Here is a 25,416-nt window from a genome sequence, read left to right on the forward strand (position 1 = left end):
GCATTCACTTCAGCTTTGTCCTTGCAGCAGATCTATCCAGCTACACCCCAAAGCACTCTGTGAAGTTCAGCGAATGGCAGGAGCAGAAGTATGAGGAGATGCCTGCTAAGGGACCCCTCCTGAAGGAAGCTGATTCCCATGGGAACCAAGTTATGGTGAGGCTTCAGAGTGATTTCTGGCTTTGTTCTGGGGTGCTCTCCATCTGGGCAGTGGGTGGGACAGGATCTGCCTTCTCCAGAGCACGTCCTTGAGCTGTGGCACGACTCCCTGGGCGGTGGGAAGAGAGTAATACAAGCTCCCACTGCCACCAGCTGCCCTACCTCCTGTGTGAGTGTAAGGCAGTCGTAATGCAGCTGGCATGCTTTGTGCTGCAGGGCACTTGTGGAGGGGAATTAATGTACTCATCAGCCCCAGGCAAGGTGCCACCACAGCCCTCACCACCCAGAGGCATGGGTCCTCGTTTGCTTTCCCTTTGGTGATGATTCCATTTCAACTCTGCTTTCTCCACAGCTCACCCCAGCTGAGAAGGGCGGACTCTCTGACTTCAGCAGTGAGCCTGCTCTGTACTTCTGATTGCTCCATCTGTGAGCCTGCAGCAGCAGCTGCTGGGCAGAGCCTGGCAGTGCACCATGGAAACCAATGCCTGGGTCCCTTCCTCATCGCAGTCTTCACAGCATCCTGATGCCAAGGGTGGACTGGATGCCATTGGGTGTCTTTGGAGAATATTTGCACTGGGTTCTGGGACCTAAACGACTGGTTTTTTTTTAATGCGTATGGTTTATTCTCCTTGTGGCCTTGCATATTCCTTGTTCAAGATCAGCTGTCGATTAGACAGGTATCTTAAAGCAATACATAACCCCAGGATGGATGTAGATTCTCTCAGTGCTTATGACTGTGCTCATCCAAGTGCTGAATGAGGCCTGGACAGCATTTGTAACACTTCTCTCATGAGAGGCCCCAGTGAAGACAGCTGAGGGCAGGTGGCTGGACTCACTGCAGTGGTTCTGACAGCCAGGTTACAGCGGCTGGAAGAACTGCTAAGGTTTCATGGGTTGTTCTCAATGTGTTTTTGGGTCTAGTTTCACCAAACTGTCATGGAATTTATGTGCCAGTTAAGCTCTTGTGAAGGAAGCTGAATGCACTGTGTGGGTGATGGGGAGGGGAATTAATGCCTTCAGCATTAGGTGTCACTTTTGCACTGACAGCAGGAAGCACCCAGTCCAGCTTGAGCCTTGTGAAGGTTCCCAAACATTGGCCATAGCTTTGATCTCTGTAACTGCCTCTGCTCTCCAGTCCCTACTGCTAATTGTGCTTGTTTGCCAGTTCCTCTTGTTTTGTTTTGGCATCTAATGGGGCCAGGCCCAAGATTTGTGTCTTAGGTGGTGGGGAGATTTGCTTCTTGCCTTGCTCACTCTACTTCTCTATGCAAAGCACGGGAGGACCATTTCACTCCTTCCTTCTGCAGAACTTGAACAAGGAATATGATTTTTTTTTCTAGTATTTTTATAGTTCTGTTGTAATTGTTTGATGCAGCCAATATGCAAAGGAATCCAGTAGTCTCTTCCATTTAAATTTTCTACGACTGTACACTCAGGGTCAAAATTACACTCTGGAAAAGACTGAACACTGCTGCTAATGTGATTTGTACTTCTGGGATTAAAAGAGATGCAGTTGGAATAGACACAGCCTCTTTGGGCTTTATGAGATGGGCAGTGCCCCCACACGTGGCTCTATCTGAAGGACCAGGCTGCCATCTTTTGGTGATGTTTGGGTTTTATTGCTTTGTGTATTATATATAGGCAACGTCTAGCCGAGCTGACACTGACCTATGATCTGAAAATGTTCTTCATACCTTTTTATATCTTTTGGGAAGCTCGGGCCGTGAGCTTATGGCAGCCCTGGCTCCTGAGCTGCAGAGTAACAAATGTGTAAGTGGTGAACCCAGAGCTGCCTGCCCTGGCTTCATTCTGCTGTGGGTCAGTGAGGGATGCTGAATGATATCCTGCAGGCTGCTCTGCTGCTTTCAGCCAGCTGAAGTGCTGCTGTGGTGCTGATCCCAGTGAAGGAGCTTTGTGCCCACACTTTCCCTAGCTGGGACAGGCCTGTGGTGCTCTGGTGGGAGGGGGTGACATGCAGCAGTTCTCTAATACCAAAATGCTTCTGAAAGGAACATATACTCCTGCAACACGCTTTTATTAATGGTGGCATCCTTATACCAGAACAGCAGCTGCCCCCAACCAAGGGGCCTGGCCAGGCTGAAGAACAGCTTTAGGAATGCTTTTGTCCACGTGTTTGTTTTGAGGTGCTTGCAGACTCACTGGCTTTGCTAGCATTCCCAATTTCTCCCTTCAGGGCATCTAGCAATGTCTGAGAACTCTCCAGAATCTGAGGAAGAAGGAAATAAAAACAGCTTATGTATATATATATATTTATTTCTATCAACTAAACAGTTCTCTCTGAATTCAGCTGATGTACCTTGCAGCAGGAGGGATGCTCCACCCCTCTGAGCAATACAACACTGAAAATTTAGGTGTTCTGTCTCACTGCAGGGGTGGCTGTGCAGGAATTTCTCTTGTTACACCCATATTCTGAATTTAAAAAACATTTAAGCCATTTATCTGTCTTGGAACACAAAGCAGAGACTTTCCTGCAGCAGGTTGTGGATTAAAGTTTACTTTGTACTTGGGCTTTTTGGAGCAGTATTAAAATTGCAGGCAGCAGACCCAATGTTTTCCACTACTAAACCTGGAACGCTTCAGGTTTCTTACTTTGATAGGTAACCCCAAAATGACCTTAAATGAGACTAAATCTTGCTTCTTTAATTCAGTTTCTTCTGTTTTTAGCACGTATTTTTATAATCTAACACTCCCACCTGTTGTGCCCTAGGAGACCAGGTATCACCAGGCTTAGATCTCACTGTCTGTGCAGCTCATCTCTGTACAGTGGGCAGCTGTAACAGAATGTGGTGCTGCAGTCCCAGCGATTGTCTGAACTCATTCCTATGGCCTTAAGGAGTATGAAATTGTCAGAGGAGAGGTGAAAAGCCCTGCAGGAGCAGAGGAGCAGGATGTGTGAGATCTTGCTGTCTTGTCCCCATGGCAGAACATGGTGAGTCCTGAGACTCCCACGGGCCAGAGAAGGGCAAGGAGCACCATCATACACAGGAGACCTGAATGCACAGGAAAGGGACTCTGTTCCTCCTTTCTGTCTGCAGGATGACTATGTTTCCTCTCCTCACCCCTCAGCTTTTTACCTGCTGTGACTTTGTCTCCTAATTTCAATAAACATGCATTTGTTTGTAGGATAGGGAGTTGTGGTTTGTATCTCAGGGAAGGTTTCTTTTCGAACCTGTGCTGTTTGTGGTGTAACTTTACAACACCAGTTCTAAGCTGTTCCATTTTCACACAAGTTCTCCCCAAACCTTTGTGTCTTTGGAGCACTTCCTTACACCACCTTCCCTTCCATGCAGCATTCTGAAATGCTCTGTATGTCTTCTGGGGCTCTGTGCTCCCTGGAAAGCGCTTTGGAAACATCACTTCTGTATCCTGGGGGGTTTGACATCCCTGTGGGTGTCATCACAGCACTGGGAGGAGTCTGGTGGTGAGCAGTGCTCTGCTGGGAGCCCTCATCTGTGTGCTGGCTGAGCGAGGCACCGGGCTGTGCCTTTCATGTGCTGTGTTGGGGTGTGCGCTGATGGAAGTCTTGACTCTTTACAGTTGTTAGCAGCTAATGTGGGAGATGCAGAGGGTCCACCAGGATCATCAGGCATTAGAGAGACTGGGGTATGGTGGCTGAACCAACTTCTCTTTTAGTGTTGGCTGACGAATGTTCCGCTAATGAGTGAATCGTGGCAGCTGGTTACATCCCAACCCCTGCTACTAACCACGTTTAGCTCTGGGCCGGGTGGGTGAGGAGGATGGCACGCTTACAAAGACATGGGAGAAAGGAAAACGTAGGCAACTGCCTGGAAAAACACTTTTATTTCTTAAAGAAGAGCCGACTGGGGCTTGAATTAAGAAGTGAACTCAGCTGTTACCCTGCATGCAGAATGGAGCAGTCACAATCTTAGAATCCTTTGAGTTGGAAGGGACCTTAAAGGCCATCAGGTCCCACTCCCTGCAGTGCACAGGGACACCCACAGCTCCAGCAGTGCTCACAGCCCCAGCAGCCTGAGCTTGGCTGTCTGCAGGGATGGGGCATCACCACCTCTGTGCAACCTGTGCCGTGCCTCACTGCCCTGAGCGTAAAACCTTCCTCTTATATCCAGTCCAAATCTCCCCTCTTGTAGTTGGAAACCATTTTCTCTTGTGCTATTGCTACAAAACCTGCTAAAGTCTGTCCCCTTCTATAACGTAAGACATTACTGCTATCCCATCTTATTCAGAAACATTTTCTAGCTATCCAAAGCTTTTTCATCTAGAGCAGTTTGCTTCTTCAGGACCTTGAGGGCCTTTGGAAGATATTCCCACCCCCAGTGAGAGGCACTTCTGTCCAAAGCACCACTCCAGTTCAGTCAGCAGCCAGCAAGCAGCTGCAGAACCCACATGAGAAGATCCCAACCCAGGGCATAACATCACACACGACTCCTCCGTTTCTCAGCCATGAATAAACCCAGGGCCGTCTGCAGGGACGAGGCAGCACCGCCTCTCTGTGCAACCGCGTCCCCGCCGTTATACCCGAACTTACTCCACGAACTTATTCTCCCCTCTCCCTACCGCAGCTCCCCGCTCCCTGCCGGCCGTACCTTGCCGTAAGCCGCCTCGCTCTCAGCGATGCTGGCGTCCAGCTGGCGGCGCGCACTCAGATGCCGGGCCGTGCGCTCGGAGCTCCGTGCCAAACGCTCCGTGAGCGCCGCGATGCGGCTCTGCAACCGTCCGCGCTCCGCCTCCTCCTCCCGGATCCGTTCGCTCAGCTCATCCCGCCGGGCGCGGAGCTCCGCCAGCGCTGCTCGGAACGACCGTCCGTGTGATCACCCAGCTCACGCATCCCCCGTCACCCCCGTCCGGCCCCGCTCACCCACCCTCCAGCAGCTCGGCGTTGTATCCTTGCAGCGCTTCCCCCCGTCCGCTCATCGCGCGGCCCCAACGGCGGCGCGGCGCTCCGCCCCTTCCTGCGGGACATGGAGGCGGCGGGCGCGGCGCTGTCCGCGGCGTGGAGCTCCGTCAGCGCCGCTTTGGTGCCGCCCGCCGCGCTGGGGCTGGTGAGCGGGGAGCGGAGCTGCGCGGGGAGCGGGGGGACGGAAGGGGGGAGGACGGGGCTGTGCGGGTCCCGGCAGCCCGATGGTGGTCGCTGTGTGGGTGCTGGGCTGAGGGCCCCCCCCCCCGGCACACCGCTGTGCGAGGGATGCTGAATGTTCCGGGAGGAAAGAGGCGGTGCTGGGCTGTGTGTAGGTAGGTCGCAACGAAAGTGATGCCTTCTGTTGTGTTCTGCGGCAGCTGTAATTAGATGTAAAGGGACGGTAGTGTAAATAGAGCCGTTTGCGCTAAATTCTCAGCTATCTTTCAGTGTGCAGCCACCACCGTTAGCTCTGTGTTTTCACCGGTGATGAAGAAGAGCTGTGTGCTGCTCTCATAACCAGCTGCACAACTGGAGGTGACCACTGTCACTGTCACCGCTGCTGAAATGCACCACCCACCCCTCACTGTGCCCACATCCACTTTTTTTTCTCCACAAGCATTGGTAAATGTCAGCGGGTGCCATTTTCTCCATGCGAAAGAATTCAGTTCCACCCTTTTCTCCTTACACTTCCATGTCAGACACGTGGCAATAGCATATTGATGGGAAGGTTCAGCCTCTGCTGCCATCCCACCCACATCCCCCTCTGACACAGTGGGCCAATACAATAAAACAGAAGGCATTACTTTCGGAGCAGCCCTCATAAAATATGTAATACAGTTAAATGTCTACAAGCAACAAAACTGATCTTAATCCAGTAGCATTGGGTTGGTGGGGTGGGAGGAGCCCACACATCATCACTCTGTGGGCTGTGGGTTCCCTCTGGCACATGTCTGCCTACAGAGTCAGAATGGTTGGGTTGGAAGAGTCCTTACAGATCACAGAATCAGAGGGTGGTTGGGTTGGAAGGGTCCTTATAGGTCAGAGAACCATAGAATGGATGGGTTGGAAAGGTCCTTATAGATCACAGCGTGGTCAGGTTGGAAGGGTCCTTGTAGATCACAACATGGTTGGGTTGGAAGGGTCCTTACTGGTCACAGAACCATAGAATGGATGGGTTGGAAAGGTCCTCATAGATCATAGCATCGTTAGGTTGGAAGGGTCCTTGTAGATCACAGAATCAGAGGGTGGTTGGGTTGGAAGGGTCCTTATAGGTTACAGCATGGTCGGGTTGGAAGGGTCCTTATAGGTCAGAGAACCACAGAATGGTTGGGTTGGAAAGGTCCCTATAGATCACAGCGTGGTCAGGTTGGAAGGGTCCTTATAGATGGCAGTGTGTTTGGATTAGAAGGATCCCTTATAGATGACAGAAGCACAGAACGGTTGGATTGGAAGAATCCTTACAGCCCAGCCACCCTGTGCTGCGGGCTGGCTGCCCCACACCGTGCCCAGAACCTCATCCATGGCTGTGGTCACCTCCAGGGATGGGACATAGAGAAGTGGCTGTGTGCTCAACACGTCCCCTCTGCCCCGCAGGCAGCAGCACGGTGTGACCCGCTGTGCCCACTGCAGGATGCTGAGCTGCGTGCTGCCCTGGAGGTGCTGCGCTGCTATGGGCTGCACGCTGCGGTGGAGGAGTGGTTCCTGGAGGTGCTGCAGACCGACCTGCAGGCCCACATCGCTCCCGAGTTCTGGAACTGCATCGGCCAATATGAGAACACGGCGGAGGAGCAGCAGTGCTCTGCGCTCCTCCTGGATGCGTTTTGTCTTCTCAAGTGCCGCCTGGAGCCCTACCTGAGCAGCATGGAGCTCCTGGAGGGTTGGACCAAGGCGGGCCTCCTCCTGGGGACGGGCGCTCAGACGCTGCGGGAGAAGGTGTACACCATGTTCAAAGCCATCCTTTTCTTCTCCACCACCAAGCCCTTCCAGGAGATGATCCAGCAGTTCTACAGCCGCACCTTCCGGATATACATGAGGCAGTGGAGGAAGGGAGAAGAAGGAATGAACGAGTGTGAGAGCAGCATGAGTGAGGCTGAGCAGGAGAGCGACACGGAGGAGAGCGGAGGGGAGAGCACTGCGTGTGCGGGCTGTGGCAGCAGGAGGGAGCAGTGCTGGTGTCCCACGGCCATGGAGCGGTTCCGGCAGCTCAATGACATTCTGTACGTATGGCACAGGGCTGCCCCACGAGCAGGTGGTCCTGTGAGGGCAGCAGCCCTGGGTTTATTCATGGCTGAGAAACGGAGGAGTTGTGTGTGATGTTATGCCCTGGGTTGGGATCTTCTCACGTGGGTTCTGCAGCTGCTTGCTGGCTGCTGACTGAACTGGAGTGGTGCTTTGGACAGAAGTGCCTCTCACTGGGGGTGGGAATATCTTCCCAAGGCCCCCAAGGTCCTGAAGAAGCAAACTGCTCTAGATGAAAAAGCTTTGGATAGCTAGAAAATGTTTCTGAATAAGATGGGATAGCAATAATGTCTTACATTATAGAAGGGGACAGACTTTAGCAGGTTTTGTAGCAATAGCACAAGGGAAAATGGCTTCCAACTACAAGAGGGGAGATTTGGACTGGATATAAGAGGAAGGTTTTACGCTCAGGGCAGTGAGGCACGGCACAGGTTGCACAGAGGTGGTGATGCCCCATCCCTGCAGACAGCCAAGCTCAGGCTGCTGGGGCTCTGAGCACTGCTGGAGCTGTGGGTGTCCCTGTGCACTGCAGGGAGTGGGACCTGATGGCCTTTAACAATCCGTTCCAACTCAAACAATTCTGTGATTCTATAATCCTAAGACAGTGTTTCTGAAAAAGATATGATAGCATTCATGTGTCGTATTGTGTGAGTAGTGCATCACTGCCAGCCATCAGATGCGTAAATTAAGAGCTACGCCTGCACCTGTGCACCACGTGGCAGCAGGTGCCCTCTGGTAGTTCAGTTTTCTCTGTGTGCTTTTGCTTCTGCTCGCTCACTCTGGTCTCTGTGCCCGCAGCCGCCGGCTGAATTTGCTGGAGAGAGTGAGTGCTGATGCTGTGACCACCATCCTGCACAGGATGATCAAGGAGAGGATGGAGCGACGATGCCGGGGTGAATATGAGCACTCCTTCCTGAATGAGTTCCAGGAGGTAAGGAAGGTGTGGAGCTGCTCCTGTTCCTGCCACTAAATTCCCAACTCTGCCTCAATTCCTCGGTCCTGGGCTGTGACTTCCACCACCCCTGGCAGAAGAGGAGTGCTTAAAACTTGGCATTTTGGATTTATGCTAGAGGAGAGGGTCTGCTCTGCCCTGCAGACAGCAGGTCGTTACGTTTCACCTGGCAATGTCTCTGTTGGCCCAGCACACGAAAGGCATGGAGCTCTTGCAGCATATCCAGAGGAGGCCACTGAGATGATCAGAGGGCTGGAGCAGCTCTCCTATGAGGAAAGGTTGAGGGAACTGAGCTTGTCTAGCTTGGAGAAGAGGAGGCTCTGGGAGACCTCATTGTGGCCTTCAGTACTTGAAGGGAGCGGATAAACAGGAGGGGGAACAGCTGTTTGTGAGGGTGGATGGTGATGGGACAGGTGGGAATGGTTTTAAAGTGAGACAGAGGAGGTTTAGGCTGGATACTAGGAGAAAGTTTTTCAGCCAGAGGGTGGTGAGGCACTGGAACAGGTTGCCCAAGGAGGCTGTGGATGCCCCATCCCTGCAGGCATTCAAGGCCAGGCTGGATGTGGCTCTGGGCAGCCTGGGCTGCTGGTTGGTGACCTGCACGCAGCAGGGGGTTGGAACTGGATGAGCACTGTGGTCCTTTTTAATCCAGGCCATTCTGTGATTCTATTAATGGAGGAATTTTGGTGGTTCTATTCTACCAACAATGTGAAGGCAGTATGCCATGCAGCTGCAGCCAGCCTTCCCTGCACGTAGATGGAGTTTGTGTGGCTGTTTGCTGTCCTAAATTGCCCGCATCCCTTTGAAACAGGAAGCAATGTGGGCAGGTAGTGTTCTTGCACCTCCTCGGTTCCCTTGCTGCTGCCTTGCACCGACTTTGTGTCGAGTTCTTTGCTCTGTATGACCTTAAAGCTCTTCTCAAGGTTCTGGCTGCTCTGGGACACAGGCTGTGCTCTGCACGCTCGCTCTGTGCTCTTTGTTCCTTGATGCATGGCCTTACGTTGGTCTGCACTGACGAACAGCGTGTGAGGTCAGGTTGCCATGCGAACCAGGCAGCTCCGTGCTGTTGTCCTGGTTTCCTCACTGTGTGCCACGCTGGGCGCTTTTGTTGTCTGCAAACGCTGGCAGTGATTTGGTGTTTACTTCCCTACAGTTGCTGTGCAACACTTTCTTCTCTGGCTCTGCTGCAAAGGGCACTCAGACAAATTCCTGGGGAGCGTGGTTGGATAAAGGTGCTCCTCACGATCGAGGTGCTTTGCACTGATGATCACCCTTTCCTTTTGCCCTTTAGGAGAATGCTTTTCAGCTTTCCCAGTATTGCCCAGGACTGATGCTTGGGTGTTCTGTGCTGCAGCAGGTTCTTCTGGCTTGTAGTTCTATGGGCAGAACTCATGCACTCCTCCAGTCATTGGTCAAGCAGACAACCAAGCATTAACATTGGCACCCCACACCCAAACTGAGCATTTTTCAGGCTGCCCAAACCTGGTTATCAAAACATAATAGCACTTAATAACTATTAATACTGAAGTACTGCCTCAAGTAGTGTTACGCATTTGCCGTCTTAAGGAGAAAATAAATCCATTTGTTCTGAGTGTCTGGATGTAGTAGTTGGGTGTGTTTGAATTATGACAAATATGACAAAGTAGAAAATGAGATCTCCAGTATATAAAATCGGCCTCTGATGCTGTTTGATCAGGTTGTAGGATGTTATTATGAAAAGGCTGGGTTGGTACTCAGGATCCTGTCTGAGTGCCTGCTGGGAGTGTTTGGGATGGCTTGCTTGTTCTTTACTGATTCCAGGAACCACTGAAGTTCTGGGCTGAGGGTGCCGAGCTGAGCACTTTGCTCCTATTCCCTCAAAGAGCAATGAAGGGAAGGGGAAGGGGATGCACAGTTCTGCAAACGTAGATTAAAAACCAGTCGAACTCTGCAGGATGGAATATTCTGCTGTGCAGAGGTGTCCTCCATCCCTGTGCTCTCCCTCTGCTGTTGCAGTGGATCGAGAAGGTGCTCGGCTGGCTCAGCAGAGTGTTTCTGCAGGATGGCCCCTTGGCTCGCCCCTCTGCAGAAGCCAGCAGCACCCTGAAGCGCTGGCGGTGCCACGTCCAGAGGTTCTTCTACCGCATCTACGCCAGCATGCTGATTGAAGAGCTGTTCAGCATTATTCGAGGTCGGTGTCACCCACTCGTTCACTGCAGGGTTGGATTGAATGGTAGATCTGTGCTCGCCATGCGCTCACCTCCTGGTGCCACGTGTCTCCCCGTGGTGTGTGGCACTGCTTCTGATCGCTGCTTGGTCTGTAGATTTCCCAGAATCAAAGCCTGCTGTGGAGGACCTCAAGTTCTGCCTGGAAAGGACAAACCTGAGGCAGCAGCTGCTCAGCTCCCTGAAAAGCGCCCTGGAAATACGACTTCTGCATCCTGGTGGGTTTTACATCCCTGTGCATGTCATCACAGCACAATTAGGAGCCTGGTTGTGAGGGTCTGCTGAGCGAGAGGCAGCCGGGCTGTGCACTCTGTGAGCTCTCTGTGTGGAGCATGCATGGGCAGTGGCAGCTGGTTACATCCCAGCCCCTTCTGCTTCCCAAGTTTAGCTTTGATCTGAATGGGTTGGGAAGCTAAGCTGGTTTACAGTAGTCTTTGAGCCTGCATTTGTGGCTGGAGCTGGTTTCTCAGCCATAAAGATCTGTTCTCTCCACGTTGGATGAGCCAAAAGGGCTGCAAGCCCTTCGCCTCCAGCTCCATAGATCTAACAGAACCTTTCTTGTATCCAAACCTGTGCTCTGGGACTCTGGGTTGCTGCCCTGCTCCTCTCCTAGGCGTCAACACATCCGACATCATCACTCTGTATATCTCGGCCATCAAGGCCCTGCGGGAGCTGGACCCCTCCATGGTTATCCTGGAGGTTGCCTGTGAGCCCATCAGGAAGTATCTGAGGTAAGAGGCCCTCAGGGCAGCCCTGTGCATCCCCTTCCCCTTCCCTTCATTGCTCTGTATCTCTCACCTTTTGGCAGGACACGGGAGGACACCGTGCGGCAGATTGTGGCCGGTCTCACAGGGGATGCTGAGGGCTCCGGAGATCTGGCAAATGAGCTCTCAAAAGCTGACCCAGTGACACTGGAGAACGGGCAGGAGAGTGATGATGACATCTCAGAACCAGGGGACTGGGTCCCTGACCCAGTTGATGCAGATCCAGGTTAATTCAGAGCAGGCATCAAGGCAGCCCGCTGTCTCCCCGTGGCAGTCTGTAGTCTTGAGTCACTCGTTTGGTTGTGCCAGTCTGGGCTGGGGCTTTGCTCATCTCACATTGCTCTCTGCTGCATTTCAATAGGGAAATCAAGTTCCAAGCGCCGATCCTCAGACATCATCAGCCTGCTGGTGAGCATCTATGGCAGCAAGGATCTGTTTATCAACGAGTACCGCACGCTCCTGGCCGACCGACTGCTGCATCAGTTCAACTACAGTGCGGAGAGGTGAGACCCAGCTGAAATCACCTGGCAGGGTCTGCTCCAGCCTTGGGCCTACAGAATGCCATTTCTGCAGCCATCTCCTCTGCAGTCATGGGTGGCATCTGGAAGTTCAGGGCTTACTAGCTGCCTGCTGCCCAGTCTTGCCTTTGGCTTGCACTAATAGGGCAGCACATAGGGATGTGGAAGCACAGATGCCCTGAGCTCCATCCCCTATTTTCCAGCAACCCTCAGGGGCTGCTGAGGCTCAGCAGAAGGTGTCAAAGTACAAAAAAGGGGTGAACCATCAGGAAACCTCAGCTGCAACCCAACTTTGTCTCTTGGAACCCACGTGTGATCCTTTGTTTGTCTCACCAGGGAAATCCGCAACGTGGAGCTGCTCAAGCTGCGGTTTGGCGAAGCTCAGATGCACTATTGTGAAGTCATGTTAAAAGTAATTGGCTTTTGTTGTTGTTGTTTGTTTTTAGCTTTTTTAAATTCAAGTTCTGGGTGCTTTTGCTCGTTGGTGAAGAAGAGTGACCACAAAGAGTCCTTTAGTGAAATGGGGTCATGAGAATCCCAGTGAGGGGGCTGAGTTGTGACAGGCAGAATTGCATTAGGGATGGCTGTTCAAGTGTGGTGGGTGGGGTTGTTGGCTGGTGTGGATGCTGCAGTGTTGGTGCCTCCCTTGCTCTTCCTGCTGACACTGTTGTGGATGTAGAAGGGCTCTTATTGTCCTCTGCCTTCTCCAGGACATGGCTGACTCACGGCGCATTAACGCCAACATTCGTGATGAGGAAGAAAAGCTCCCGGAGGAGGAGAGGCCACCATTCAGCCTTGTGGCTGTTATCCTGTCCAGTGAGTTCTGGCCACCGCTGAAGGAGGAGAAGCTGGAGCTTCCAGAGCAGGTCAAGGAAGCCATGGAAGCCTATTCCAAGAAGTATGAGAAATTGAAGGTGAGGATTCCTTAACCCTCCATAAGAGTTTTGTGTTGCTAGCTCTGCTATGTAGCGTGAGTTTGCATGACCTTTCTAGAGTCCCTGTAACACCCCTTACAGCATAGCTGCTGCTGCACCCACAGCGTGACAGTGGAATACCAAAGTCCTCCAGCTTTGAAAGTGGATTAGAAGCTACCCCAGCTTAGCTACTGCCAGAAGAACAAATAGTAGAACCATTACAATGGAAAAGACCACGGAGATCATCATGTCCAACCATCAGCCCATCCCACCATGCCCACTGACCTTGTCCCCAGTGGCCACATCTCTGTGGTTCTGGAGCACCTCCAGGGATGGTGACTGCACCACTCCCTGTGCAGCCCGTGCCAGTGCACATCCCATCCTGTTGGGCCTCTTTACTTCAGTACTCTGTTACTCTTCTGTTTGTTCTCTTGAGGAGAGGTTTTCAGGCAGGAGAGAGACACTGGTATTGGGCAAGGGTTGGGCAACAACTCATGTCAAGGGTGTTTCCTTTTGAGGGAGCAGGGAATGGATAATGGTGGGACAGAGATTCGTGAAGTGGGAGCAGCCTTTGTCTTTGTTGGAGGTGAATAGAATTCAGCTAGCCATAGCAACAAAGGGGCTGGAAGATCTGCTGCTTCTCTCTTCCAGGCCATGAGGACCCTGAACTGGAAGTACCACCTGGGGCTGGTGAGCCTGGATGTGGAGCTGGCCGACCGCACGCTCTCCCTGTCCGTCTCCCCTGTGCATGCTGCCATCATCCTGCACTTCCAGACCAAGAGTGAGTGATGTGATGTGGCACACAGAGGTGGGCGGAAAGGCTGCGTTGCCATAGGGCCGAGAGCTCCGTCGGGGGGTTGGGCAGGACCTGCCTGGAGCTTGGATCTACCACAGCTCTGCAAGGAGACAGCACTCAGAAAAGCACAGCTCAGCACCCGGTGCCTGCAGGAAGGCCCTGCGTGTGGCCGCTCACCCCTGGGCTGCCTTCCTCCCTTCTTGTGAAGCCCTGGCACGAGGGATGGGCACGGTGTCCTGCAGCCCCCCCCGACAGCCGTGCTCTCTGCAGGTACGTGGACGCTGGCGGAGCTGAGCGAGGTGCTCAAGGTGCCCGTGACGTCTCTGAAGCGGAAGATGACGCTGTGGCTGCAGCAGGGAGTGCTGCGAGAGGAGCCGCCCGGCACCTTCACTGTCATCGAGGAGGAGCAGAAGGACCAGGGGGAGAAGGTCGTCCTGATAGACAGCGACGAGGAGGGGGATTCTGCCATGGCCTCGCAGGCTGACCAGAAAGAGGAAGAGCTGCAGGTGTGTCTGGGCGCCTGCAGGGCGGGTGGCACAGTGCAGACGTCCAGTGCTTTTGGCTTTTGGGGATGGATTTGATTTGCCCTTTGGATTCGCTTTTTGTCCTTCCAGCTTGAGAGGATTTGAAGTGAATCAATCATCCACATAACTATTGGCAATATCACAGAATCACAGAATGGCCAGGGTTGGAAGGGACCTCAAGGATCATGAAGCTCCAACCCCCTGCCACATGCAGGGCCACCAACCTCCACATTTCATACCAGCCCAGGCTGCCCAGGGCCCCATCCAACCTGGCCTTGAACACCTCCAGGGATGGACGGGGCATCCACAGCCTCTCTGGGCAGCTGTTCCAGCACCTCACCACTCTCTCTGTCAAGAACTTCCCCCTGACATCCAACCTCAATCTTCCCTCCCTCAGCTTCAAACCATTTCTCCTTGTCCTGCTGTTATCCACCCTTTCCAAGAGTTGATTCCCCTCCTGTTTGTAGGCTCCCTTTAGGTACTGAAAGGCTGCAATGAGGTCACCCCACAGCCTTCTTTTCTCCAGGCTGAACAGCCCAGCTCCCTCAGCCTGTCTTCATAGGGGAGCTGCTCCAGTCCCCTGGTCATCTCTGTGGCTCCTCTGCACCCTCTCCAACAGCTCCCTGTCTTTCTTGTACTGGGGGCTGCAGACCTGGACACAGCACTGCAGATGGGGCCTCACAAGAGCAGAGCAGAGGGGGACAATCACCTCCCTGTCCCTGCTGGCACCCAGGGTATGGGTAATGTGGGTATTAGACAGCTGCCTTTGCTCCAGAAATGTATCCATGCAACTCTTCAGGCGTTGATTTCATATTTGAAAACAGACATAGGTTGGATTCACCCAGTGTTTTTCAGCTTACAGTACCAGAAAGGCGTATCCAGCACAGCCAGGCTGAGCTTTGCTGTCTGTAAGGGGTGGCCCTGGACACTCCCATTCTTCTTGTACCCGTGTGTCACACTGTGATGTGTGTTGTGCCATCGTGCACCATGGAGGTGCCCTGCCTGCATTTACCCCCTGAGTAACACATCCTGCATTCTGGCTGTGTGAAGATACCTCATCCCCTCCTTGGGTATTTCCCCACTTAAAGCCTGGGCTCTCAGCAGCCCTTTTCTGGTACTAATGGTGGTTTACTGCGTGTCCCTGCAGCTGTTCTGGACCTACATCCAGGCGATGCTGACCAACTTGGAGAGCCTGTCTTTAGAGAGGATCCACAGCATGCTGAAGATGTTTGTGATGACGGGCCCTGTGGTCACAGAGATCGACATACAGGAGCTGCAGGGCTTCCTGCAGAAGAAGGTCCGGGACCAGCAGCTCATCTACTCCGGAGGCGTCTATCGCCTCCCCAAGAACTGCAACTAGGCTGTGAGTGCCTGGTGCTGCCCAGCTCTGTGCATCCTGCTGGGTAGGCTCTGTGCTGGGGGTGGGTGCTGTGCCCCCTCCCAACAGGAGGTACCTGGGAAGTCAGCTCAGCAACAGTGTGGGCTGTGCAGCCCTCAGAACGGCTGGGCTGGAGCTGCTGCCCACGTTACCTTCCTCTCATAAATGAGTGTCTGATCCCCGTCAGTGCTCAATAAAAACCCAGCAGTGGTCTCTGGGTTGGTGCCAGCACTTTTCTCTCCTCTCAGCGGTGCTTTCTGCAACACTTCCCCATGCTGAAGCTCTGCAGTCAGCCGGGCACCGCCGCAGCTGTGGGAGGTTTGGAGGGAACTGTTGGCTGTGTCTCCTCGTGTCAAAACAAACGTGGTGTCTGTGCTGTCTCCTGTGGTTCCAGGGAGACCCCAGGGTCCCCTAATCCTTGCTCAGGACTTTAAAGACGGGTGGAATAGTTTTACTGTGGGATGAGGAATGCTGTAGAGGATGAGATAGAGCAGTTTGCCAGGGTGAGCTGGTTAGTCCTGGGGGCATGTGAGGACTGTCCAGGCACTGGCAGTGCTGCTTTACCACAGCATGAATACTCCTCTCCCTTTAGAACCCACTGATATGGGGACAAATTCACTTTCTCCTCTGCGTCCTTGGTGTGTTTCAGGGTTACAGCCTTGTCTGTCAGTGCATAAGAGATCCTAAGCCCAGCCCTGTGGGGATCCTGAGTGCTGCTGTGGGCTTATCTCCCTCATGCATGTTTGCAGCTCTTCCCCCATGGGTGGGAGCACGTGTTGTTGTTTCCCTGCAGGCCTTCCTCCAGGCTGCTGGCCTTGCAGTGCTAGGAACTGGGTGCTGTGTTTTGCTGTTCAGACGTTCCTGGTGCTGTAGGGAATGAATCAGACTCACGGACCCCCATGGTCAGCCTTCACTGGGGATTTCCCTCCATCCCAGAAGGGAACAAATGTCCTCCTGTCATTCTGCTGGAGCAGGTTGGGGGGGAATAACATTTGGCAATTGGAAGTGATGCCTGGGGAGCCTCTGTGCTGCCCTTCCTGTGAGGGCAAATCCCCCTTGGGGATCCCTGGACCCACTGCAGGTGGTGATGTTGGGGACCTGGGGTGGGTGAAGCAGTGGGTTGGTGGTCCCAGGGGTGATGTGGGGAGGGCACTTTCGGTCAGTGTGACTGCATGGTGCACATGGCTGTGCTTGGGGTGTGCACACAGTGCTGCAGAAGCCCTGAGCAGGGTGGAAAATTTGGGTTTTAGGGCAAATGTGCAGGACGTTGCTCCAGGCACAGATAAACGGTGGCAAGTCCTAAACAGCAGCAGGCAGGGGAGGAAATCCAAACTGAACACACCAGGAGTAATGTGGATCCCACCAGACCCTGGTAGGATATGCAATGGACTCATCATTTGGGGCTGGACAGGGAGCAGGGTGGAGTACACAGCATTGGCCCCACTGTTGCTGTGCCATGGCTTGGGACATCCCTGCAAGCTGCACCCAGGACCCACATGATGAGGACTCAGAGACAAAAGCCTGTGGAACCCCCAGCTCTGCTCTGCCTCTTGCTCTGTGCTGCTGGAGCAGCTCCTGTGGGGTTTTCCTCGCTGCTTTGGGATATGGGGACACTTCACTTTCTCCTCTGCAGAAACTGCAGTGTGAGCTGAGGGTTTGCTGGGTCAGAGTGGTGCTGCCTGAGGCTGCTCTGTCCCCATCCCAGAGCCATGGGTCCCCACAGTGTCCCCATCCCAGAGCCATGGGGCGGCTGTCACTGCCCAACTTTCGAAGCATTACAGTAGCCACAACTTGGGTTTAATGAACATTTCAAGTCGGATGAAACATAAAAGGCTCAAAGCTAATTGAAACAAGCTGGGGAAGGAATTTTGCAGGCTGAACTGCGGAAGCTCAAAAAAAAAAAAAAAAGAAACAAGCCAGAAGTACAAATAACAGTTGGTGCTTCTGGCTCATCTCATCCTGCACTGTGCAACAGGAGCACTGCAGCCAGAGGAACCCCCCTCGTCCCAGCAGATCCCAGCACTCCAGGTACACTGCTCTATTTATAAACTGTTTATAGAGAACCCTCCAGAAACCCAGCAGGATGCCTCTTCCCTACAAGGGATGCTCCCGGCCCGCATGTAAACTGTTTGGGTTACTGGGGACACGTGCGGCCACGTCTGCTGACGGAGCCTGGAAAGTTTTGCTAATGGTGAGGTGGGGCTGAATGGTGCCACGGACCCTCCTGCCCCACAGACCTCCTGCCCACCTGCTGTGGGCTGCAGTTTGCTTTTGGGTTTGGAAATTTCCCACCCGGCAGCGTGGGAAGAAGGGTTATGCTTTCTTTCATTGTTGGTTTGTTTTTTGGTTTTTTTTTTTTTTAGTTTAGTTTATTTTTTTTCCTGTTCTTCCGTTCTCGGGGAAGGGAAGCATGGCACCTCCCTGCTCATGACCCCCCTGGGTACCTCCAGCCCTGTTCTATGTCTTGGTTGCCACCACGGGATTTGCATGCACCCAGCTCACCGATGCCACGATGCAGCGAAAAGAGCTAAATTTGATGGAAAAGCAAAAGCAGGTTGTGTGGGGTGTCCCCAGCCCATGTTGGCTGCCAACACTCTGGGTCCCCCCTGGTCCCAGTGACCACAAGAGATGGGTGTCCCAAAGCTTCCCCTGGGTTTTCTCACCCCTTTTTTCCCAGGAGGGCCCAGTGGGGCTGAGCCACGGGAGAGGCGGCGTTGGGCAGGATTTGCATTCCTGGCCCTGCAGGAAGGGCTGTGCAGCTGCTGCTCCTGGCTGCGTCCTTCCTGGGGGCCCCGGCGGGGGCTGCAGGACTCCAGGCTGCCCGTGGTGAGTGGGGGGCTTCGAGATTGGGGGGGGGAGAGGGTGGCCCGAGGCACTGCCCACCTGCAGGATCCTCTGCATGCATGTGGTCTCCCCCCCAATATGTGTGTGCCCCCCATCATTGCGCTGCCCCAAAGCCCATGTGTGCTCCCCCCCCCCCCCGCACAGCCTTTCCTGCGTGCATGTGCCCCCCCACCATTGCACTCCCCCAGTGCACATGCATGCCCCCCCCATGGCACAGCTTTCCCCCCATCCGCACACACCCACCTTGTTGCACCTGCATGCTCCCCACAGCTGCAGTGCCCCCCTGCTGCACACACAGCCCTGTTGCACAGAACCCCATCCCATTGCACACCCCACTGCCTTCAGCTGGATGTGGCAGCTTCTTGCTCTCCCCGTAGCTGTTTTTAACAAGGGCTGGGGATCGTTGCTTCTGCGTTTTTTTTATGGTATGCATCCATGCTAAGTGCTGCTGGGGAGGAGCTCTCCCATTGCAAAACCTCCAGTTTATCCCCTAAAATGCCTTGTTTTGTGTCCATGAGGGCTGCAGCACACAAAATGCATTCACGGCTCCTCTGGAGGAGACCACGATGTGATGCTGATGTCCCTGCACTGCAGGGAATGGCTGGGCTGATCCTTACAGCCACAGAGTCCATACAGGGAAGGGAAATAGTTGGGAGGTTTTGTTTTTCCCAGCTACTTTAGCTCCTGGGCTGCTGCTCCAGCAGGAGAGGGGTTTCATTTCCCACCCTGTGCTTTCCCCCTGGGGTTCACCAGAAATGAGAGCATTGCACAAGGCCGAGCAGAGCTCAGAGGAGTGGGCACACATGTGTGCACGGGGGGGGTCACCAAGCTGTGGGTGCAGCCCCTGCCATCAGCACTGCTGCTGGGGGTGTCACTTTTGGGAGGTTTGGCTCAGGGCTGTCAGCACAGAGCTGCACCAGGCACAAACCTGCACCTCCCCACGCGCTGCTTTGTCCCAGATTCGCCTTCTTTTCCCTGAGAGCACCCCAATAATCCCCAAGGCCCTCTGTGACCCCACTGCTGCCAGCCTGGCGCCCATCACACCCCACATCATCACCCAAACTCAGCATCCCAAGGCCGACACGTTCCCCCAGCCCCATCAGTGCCCTCACACGGGGCAGCCATGCTCAGGGTGGAGTGGGACGAGGAAGTGGTGCAGGGCCACTCCTCTGCGCCATTTCCTCCCGGCACCGTGCAGCTGTGAGGGCAGAGCAGTGCTGGTGGCAGCACCCGGGGGACACGCAGAGGGACCCCATGCCCAGCCCACGGTCAGTAAGCAGATGGGGCTGGGTGGGAAATGGTTGCATTTGGGGCTTTGTGTCACCGTTGCCTTCGTGCGGTGCTCGGGGAGGTGGGGAGTAGCTGAGCACCATGGGATGTGGTGAGGTTCTGGGGTGTGCTCAGCTGCACGGGATGGGGATGGGACAGCAGTGAGGGTGACGTGGTGATGCTGATGGCATGGGGATGTAAATGGCACAGAGGTGCAGGGAGCACAGGATTGGGGTGGCACAGGATTGGGGTGGCACAGGGATTCAGGCGACCCGCTTCTCCCTGGAGCTATAAATCTGCTCCCATCCCCTCTGCCCATTCCCCCCCTTTTGCTCTGCACTTTCCCCACACGCACTCAGATGCAGGAGGCTGTTCCCAGCCCAGGGGAATCTTTGGGGTTTCCCAGTGGTTCCCCTTCCCAGCACCATTTCTCCCGCTCTGCTGTCCAGTGCAGCTGTGGCTCTCAGTGTCCTGGGGTGCTGGAGGTGGGCTTTGGTCCCTGCACTCCCCTTCATTCAGAGGGTGTTGCCATCCCCTGCTGTGGGGTGGATGTGCTGTGGGGGTCTCAGCTGTCAAAGCAGGGCCTGGGGTCACCTCCCCATGCAGCAGGGCAGTGGGTGGTGTTCCTGCAGCATCTACTGGGGAGCAGCTGGGATGTGCCACTGCTTCCTGCATTCCCACTCTGCTCCCTAAACCCATTCCTGTGACAGCATCCCCTTCCTATTCCCACATTCCTCAATGCCCTGGTGTAGGGCAACCCGGGGGGGGGGGAGGGGTGCACTGCCCCCAGACAAAGGTCTGTGATATCCCACAGAATGTAGTGCTGGCTGTGCTATGGGGCTGCTCCCCAGTGTTTGGGATGGCAGTGCTGTGGGGCTGCTCCCAGCCACTGTGAGATGGCAGCGTGGTGGGTTTGATCCCCAGCTTTTGGGATGGCAGTGCCACAGAGTTGCTTCCAGCCGCTTTGGGATGGCAGTGCCATTGAGCAGCATCCAGCCGCTTTGGGATGGCAGTGCCATAGAGTTGTTCCCAGCTGCCCTGGGATGGCAGTGCCGTGGGATTCGGGCAGCGCCCGGGTGAGAGAAGTGAACGGGACTGGAGAGCACCGCCGCGGTGCCGGGGTGACACGGGGACAGCGTGGGGACCCGGCGTGGCCGCCAGCCCTCCGGCCGTGCTGCGTGCAGGAATCTCGCCCGGCTGGTTCGGTGCGGGGCACGGCCGGGCGCCGCGCAAGGTGAGCAATTAACGCTCGGGGCTAATGGAGCTCGCCGGGCGCCGGATTCGGGCACGGCCGCCCCGACGTGAGAGCCGACGACGTGCCGGGGCCGGCCGGCGGCGGTCAGCCGCACACCGCGCCGCTCGGAGCCGGGGCTGCGTGTCGGGCGGCCGCTGGGAGCGGCTTTGCTCGCCCTGCTCGGCTCCGCTTCCTGCCCGCCGATGTCACCGCAGCCGCCGTCCCCGTGCGTCAGCGCTGGGGAAGTGCCCTCCCACCGTGACACGGACGGCGGGCAGCGCCGGCGGGCGGGGACGGAGCCGGCACCTCGCGGCCGGAGGTCGGCTCGGCAGGACGTCGCTCGCCGCTCCCCGCCGCGCTCCCATCGCCGCGTCGCTCCCTGCTCGCCCGGTGAGCTCCGTCCACGCGTTTCCCACGGCTGGATTCGGGAGGTGACCGCGCTGCTCTTCGTGGCTCCGGCTGGGGAAGGACGGGGGCGGGAGGTGGCGGAGCCGCTGCGATGCCGTAGTGCTGCCCGGGAAGGAAAGGACCCCGCGGGGCGGCCGGCAGAACTTTCCACGCCCCATCTCTGCGGTGTAGGATGGCTGTTTCCTTATAGAGGGGTGTGTTGTTGTGTGCTGCTCGTGTTTGGCAGGTGCTAAGGAAACAGCACGGGGTCAGGGCGGGATCCACCTGCACGCATCCTGCCGCCCGCCCCGTCCGACGGCGCCCTTTCTCCGGCGCTGCCTTCCCCACCCCTTGGTGCACGGCTGATGCTGCGCGCAGAGGTCCGTGTTTGGACACCCCGTGGCTGTGTGTGGTCGTTCCAATCAGCCTCGTTTGGTTGCTGTCAGTCACTTCCTGCTCTTACAGAGGTTGATTTTGCATTGTTCTTTTTGCCTTAGAAAGAAGAGGATGTGAGTGGGCTGTAAGAACTGAGCGAGATGGACGGAGAGCTGCTCGATACAGAGATGGATGGAGAAGCACCTGCTGCCATGGGGGATGTGGAAGGAGCAGCATCCTGTGCTGAGAGTGGTGCAAAAGGAGAGGTGTCTGGTGCTGAGGTGGATGGAGAACTTCCCACTGCCATGGAGGATGTGGCAGGAGAGATGTCCTGTGCTGAAAGCACTGCAAAAGGAGAGGGCCCTTATGCTGATGGCCACGTGGAAGGAGAGATGCGCTGCTCTGACAGCGATGGGGAGGGAGAGCTGCTCTGCAAGGAGGCCGATGCGAAGGGAGAGGCGTCTTGCTCTGAGAGCGAAGGGGAAGAAATGCCTGATGTTGAGATCCCTGCTGCTTCCAAGAAAATCTCTTTTATTTCTTCTCCCTTGAGGGCAATCGTCCGCCTCAAGCAGCGCTACCGAGTGCAGAAGAAAAGCCGTCTGCACTTCGAGCTTCCCCAGGAAAAATCATCCGAGCCCGTCCATGCACGGCTGCTCCAGAGGCAGTTTTCCCTGAACAGGTCTGGTCTGTACGGCTCCTCCAAGTCCTTCTTTAACCAGTCCAGCTTCAAGACATCCCAGTATTTCACCTTTGACACATCTGTGGAAGAGTGGGCGATGAGCAAACCCAGGCGGAAAAAGAAACGAAGGAAATCTCGGATAGTTCTGTACCCTGACAAAACAAAGAGATACCTCCCAACGGAGGAGAAGAGCAATGCCAAACGCTGCCTCCTGTTGCTCATCGTCATTATCTTCTTCCAGATCCTCAACGCCATAGAGAACCTGGATGACAACCTCCAAAAATATGACCTCGATGGCTTAGAGAAAACAATGCACCGGGAAGTATTTGGGCAGAAGCTTGCTGTGGAAAGTATTATGCAGCTGCTGAAGGACTATCTTGCTACCCACATCCACAACAAGCCGCTGGTCCTCTCGTTAAATGGCCCCACAGGAGTGGGGAAGAGTCACGTTGGCTGGCTGCTGGCCAAGCATTTTCGCTCCGTCATGGACAATGACTTCGTGCTTCAGTACTTTGTCATGCACCACTGCCCGAGCGGCGTGGATCCTCTGACTTGTGAAACAGACTTGTCTAAAAAGATTTCTGACATGGTTACGAGAGCTGAAATCGAGGAGAAGATACCGCTGTTCATTCTGGATGAGGTTGAGCTCATGTCTCCGGTCCTGCTGGACACTCTCAGCCGATTCTTTGAACCCAACCAAACCAATGAGTTCCTCAATGCCATCTACATTTTGATAAGCAACATAGGGGGTGGTGAAATCACCAAGTTTGTCATCCAGAACGCATCCACCGAGCTCCTGCAGCAACGGAGCGGAGCTGAGGAGCTGCTGAGCGTCATCCAGCCCGTGCTGAGCCATGCCCACCCGCTGTGGAAGGCAGCAGACGTCGTCCCCTTCGTTCTCCTGGAGAGGAGTCACGTCATAGACTGCTTCCTGGAGGAGATGAGGAGGGAAGGGCTGTACCCCGAGCAGAGCCACGTCGAGAGGTTGGCCGGCCAGCTCAGCTACTACACTACGGGCGACAAGCAGTTCTCCAGGCTGGGCTGCAAGCAGGTTGTGGCCAAAGTCAACCTGCTGTAGGGATTCTCTGCAGAGACACAGCCTGTTCTCAGGATTACAGTCTCGTGCGGAGTGTGTGAGGGCAGAGTGGCTCAGTGGCTGCCCTGGGGCTGCTGGTCGGGGCAGGGGATGGCAGCCCAGGCTCCTCTGCAGCACAACCACTCCTCTCCTCTGGGTGTTCCCCATGTTTGCAGAGGGCGGCGTGGCCAGCGTGGGCCCCACAGCTTCACAGCAATTAGAGACACTTTGTTTGTTACTCATGCACTCGTTAGAACGAGGACAGACGCTGTGCAGCACCAAGTGAAGGAAGAACCCATAACTCATTGGGGTGCTCTGTCTCAGCAGCACGGAGCCGCATCTCACTGTCTCCAGGGCTGCAGTCTCCACTGGGAGCTCTTCTGCTTTTTGCTGCTGGGTGCACCTCACCACGCTCGTTATCTAGAAAGCCTGAAATAGCAACTGGTATCTGTTGGGCAGCACGCACTGGAAAAGGCCATTTGGGCTGTGTGGGCACGGGGCAACTGGGATTGCTGGGCTTCTCCTGGTGCTGCATGGCCCTGTGGATGTTCTTTGCCATTGAGACCCAGTGGAGAGCACATTGCCTGGAAGTACCTTGGGAACAGCACGTCTTTGTTTTGAGCAGGCAGGTAGAGCAGGTGTTCATGGCATCGCTTCTCCAGGTTTTGGTTTTGTGCCCAGGTCCCCTTCTACAACTTGCTGTGAATTATCATATACGTAATCCTGTGGATGTTTGCACTGGTTGTTTGATTTGCCTCTTTCTCATTGTTGGTCTCCAAAGACTTCCATCACAAACTTCTGCTTCCGGAGCTATTGTCAGGAATAAATCCAAACTATCTTGAATAAATTAATTTGAAAGTACTTTTCCCAAATGTGACCGAAATGTGGTTTTCCACCCAGATTTCTCTTCTGGGTCGATGCAGCTGTGGTTTGGACTGGGAGCAAGGGCTGCAGCTTTGCTGAAAGCTCAAAGGTATGACGGGAGGGTTAGGCATCACCCCAGCTCAGTGGCTGTCCATGCTGCCCCTGACACCCCCTTTGCTGTCAGCTGTGTTTGGGGTACAACCTGTATTGGCAGAACCCCCCCATTGCCCCAGAGGAGCACCCTGAGGGCAGGCATGGCTGGCTTCAGACACACACACTCCCTTCTCTTCCCAAGCAGCTCGGCTCGAGGATGCCCAGGGATGGGAGCAATGCAGACTATGTGCTGTGGGCATCGCTTGTTGTGCACCCCAGCATGCAGCTGCAGAGCCTTCCCTATCTTCCTGGCCTGTGCCCCATCACAAAGTGATCTCAGGTCTCCACTGTTCTGCACTCAGCCTTTGGGGCTGGGCAGTGCCAGGTCGCTGTCAGCTCAATACCAGGGATAACCTCCCAGCTGCTTTCTGGATGCAGGAGATCCTTTGTCCCTGGGAAAGGGCTGAGAGCTGGACACCAAACCTCCAAGTGCCCCCACAAGCAAGTTGGGAGGATTTGCATTCACAGTGATGGATAATGAACTGCCCTGAGCTCAGGCTCAAAGCATTCCGGGTGTGTGTGCCTGGGGTTCCCAGGGACACCCGTCCCACCGATGTCCCCATCCTCCTCCCTGCGCTCCGGGCACTGGGAAGTGGTTGGGCTTTCCCCTGCATTTCTCCAGTAACAGCCTGGCTCCAGCCCAAGGAAGCTGGTGCACGTACACGTTCTGCGTGGGCTCAGCTGCCTCCAGGAAAGGGAGTTTGTGATGGAGGGTTCCTAAAAAGGAGCTAACCCGAGCTGGCTCCGTCCACCACAGCCTGCCCAGAGCCGCCTCCGCAGGCAGGTGCTGGCTCATGAGGCTGAATCCTCCCTGTTTGTATTCTTTTTGCTGTGGGATGATGATAGAGAGGTGATTCAGTGCCAAACCAACACTGCTCTGTTAGGCACTGCAGCATTATGTCAGCTGTGCTGGGCCATCAGTGCCACTGGTGCTGCTCCTCCTGCATTGTGCACAACCCAGGGACCTCATCCTCACTGCCCGGTGCCCCTGGCTGTGATGGTTCTGCCAGCAGATCCATAACATCAGCCTGGAGCAGTGCGTGCAGATGGGTGTAAATGGAGGTACTGTTTCTGGAGGTGCAGCAGTCAGCCCATCCCCAACAACGTGTCCTCCCAGGAGGGGGGAAAGCTAATGAGGAACTCCAGCAGATTCAGTGCTTCAATGCATTCCCCCCCCCTGTAATCTTCA

At 54.9% G+C, this 25,416-nt stretch overlaps 4 protein-coding genes across 12 annotated transcripts in view; 3 read left to right on the plus strand and 1 right to left on the minus strand.

Moving 5' to 3' along the window:
* TPRN (taperin) overlaps window positions 1-2,952 on the plus strand; it is a 15,254-nt gene extending 12,302 nt beyond the window's left edge. The window contains exons 3-4 of one of the 2 annotated variants that reach the window (XM_031602047.2): window positions 28-155; window positions 511-2,952. In XM_031602047.2, coding sequence (XP_031457907.2) covers window positions 28-155; window positions 511-573 — 191 coding nt within the window. In that variant the 3' untranslated portion in view covers window positions 574-2,952. The remainder of the gene's footprint in view (window positions 1-27; window positions 156-510) is intronic. The other variant, XM_090121664.1, reaches the window with a different exon arrangement.
* Window positions 2,178-5,111, minus strand: LOC116234154 (uncharacterized). Its single transcript, XM_031601545.2, has 3 exons — window positions 5,021-5,111; window positions 4,745-4,944; window positions 2,178-2,385 (listed from the first exon to the last, which is right to left on the minus strand). The coding sequence occupies exons 1-3, from the start codon at window positions 5,070-5,072 to the stop codon at window positions 2,269-2,271; spliced, it is 369 nt and encodes a 122-aa protein (XP_031457405.1). The 5' UTR covers window positions 5,073-5,111; the 3' UTR covers window positions 2,178-2,268.
* Window positions 5,078-18,173, plus strand: ANAPC2 (anaphase promoting complex subunit 2). 4 transcript variants are annotated; one of them, XR_016458997.1, is made up of 14 exons: window positions 5,078-5,200; window positions 6,652-7,274; window positions 8,095-8,227; window positions 10,244-10,418; window positions 10,552-10,671; window positions 11,067-11,184; window positions 11,262-11,443; window positions 11,579-11,720; window positions 12,072-12,147; window positions 12,446-12,649; window positions 13,301-13,430; window positions 13,716-13,951; window positions 15,117-17,901; window positions 18,025-18,173. XR_016458997.1 is itself a non-coding variant. In XM_031601540.2 (13 exons), exons 1-13 carry the CDS (start codon window positions 5,120-5,122, stop codon window positions 15,327-15,329), a joined length of 2,433 nt encoding a protein of 810 aa, XP_031457400.2. In that variant the 5' UTR covers window positions 5,078-5,119; the 3' UTR covers window positions 15,330-18,173. The 4 variants fall into 4 exon arrangements, 1 of the variants encoding a protein (XP_031457400.2); XR_016458998.1 differs by having other exon boundaries at window positions 15,117-17,375; window positions 17,752-18,173; XR_016458999.1 differs by having other exon boundaries at window positions 15,117-17,375.
* On the plus strand, window positions 18,045-24,072 carry TOR4A (torsin family 4 member A). Of its 5 annotated transcripts, none has more exons than XM_090121665.1 (2): window positions 18,045-18,173; window positions 21,579-24,072. In XM_090121665.1, exon 2 carries the CDS (start codon window positions 21,618-21,620, stop codon window positions 23,211-23,213), a length of 1,596 nt encoding a protein of 531 aa, XP_089977791.1. In that variant the 5' UTR covers window positions 18,045-18,173; window positions 21,579-21,617; the 3' UTR covers window positions 23,214-24,072. The 5 variants fall into 5 exon arrangements, with proteins under 5 accessions (XP_089977791.1, XP_031457401.2, XP_031457403.2 ...); XM_031601541.2 differs by lacking the exon at window positions 18,045-18,173 and adding an exon at window positions 18,377-19,459; XM_031601543.2 differs by lacking the exon at window positions 18,045-18,173 and adding an exon at window positions 20,849-21,125.
* Window positions 24,073-25,416: the final 1,344 nt, after the last annotated feature.

The sequence above is a fragment of the Phasianus colchicus genome, chromosome 19 (genome assembly GCF_987193195.1).
Source record: "Phasianus colchicus chromosome 19, bPhaCol1.hap1.1, whole genome shotgun sequence".
NCBI lineage: Eukaryota > Metazoa > Chordata > Aves > Galliformes > Phasianidae > Phasianus > Phasianus colchicus.

Coding starts and splice junctions, on each gene's coding strand:
- LOC116234154 (XM_031601545.2), bottom strand. CDS start 5,072: ATGAGCGGACGGGGGGAAGCGCTGCAAGGATACAACGCCGAGCTGCTG. Junction 4,945..5,020: donor CAACGCCGAGCTGCTGGAGG/GTGGGTGAGCGG, acceptor CGTTCCGAGCAG/CGCTGGCGGAGCTCCGCGCC. Junction 2,386..4,744: donor GCGAGGCGGCTTACGGCAAG/GTACGGCCGGCA, acceptor CTTCTTCCTCAG/ATTCTGGAGAGTTCTCAGAC.
- ANAPC2 (XM_031601540.2), top strand. CDS start 5,120: ATGGAGGCGGCGGGCGCGGCGCTGTCCGCGGCGTGGAGCTCCGTCAGC. Junction 7,275..8,094: donor CGGCAGCTCAATGACATTCT/GTACGTATGGCA, acceptor CTGTGCCCGCAG/CCGCCGGCTGAATTTGCTGG. Junction 11,721..12,071: donor TTCAACTACAGTGCGGAGAG/GTGAGACCCAGC, acceptor TTGTCTCACCAG/GGAAATCCGCAACGTGGAGC.
- TOR4A (XM_090121665.1), top strand. CDS start 21,618: ATGGACGGAGAGCTGCTCGATACAGAGATGGATGGAGAAGCACCTGCT.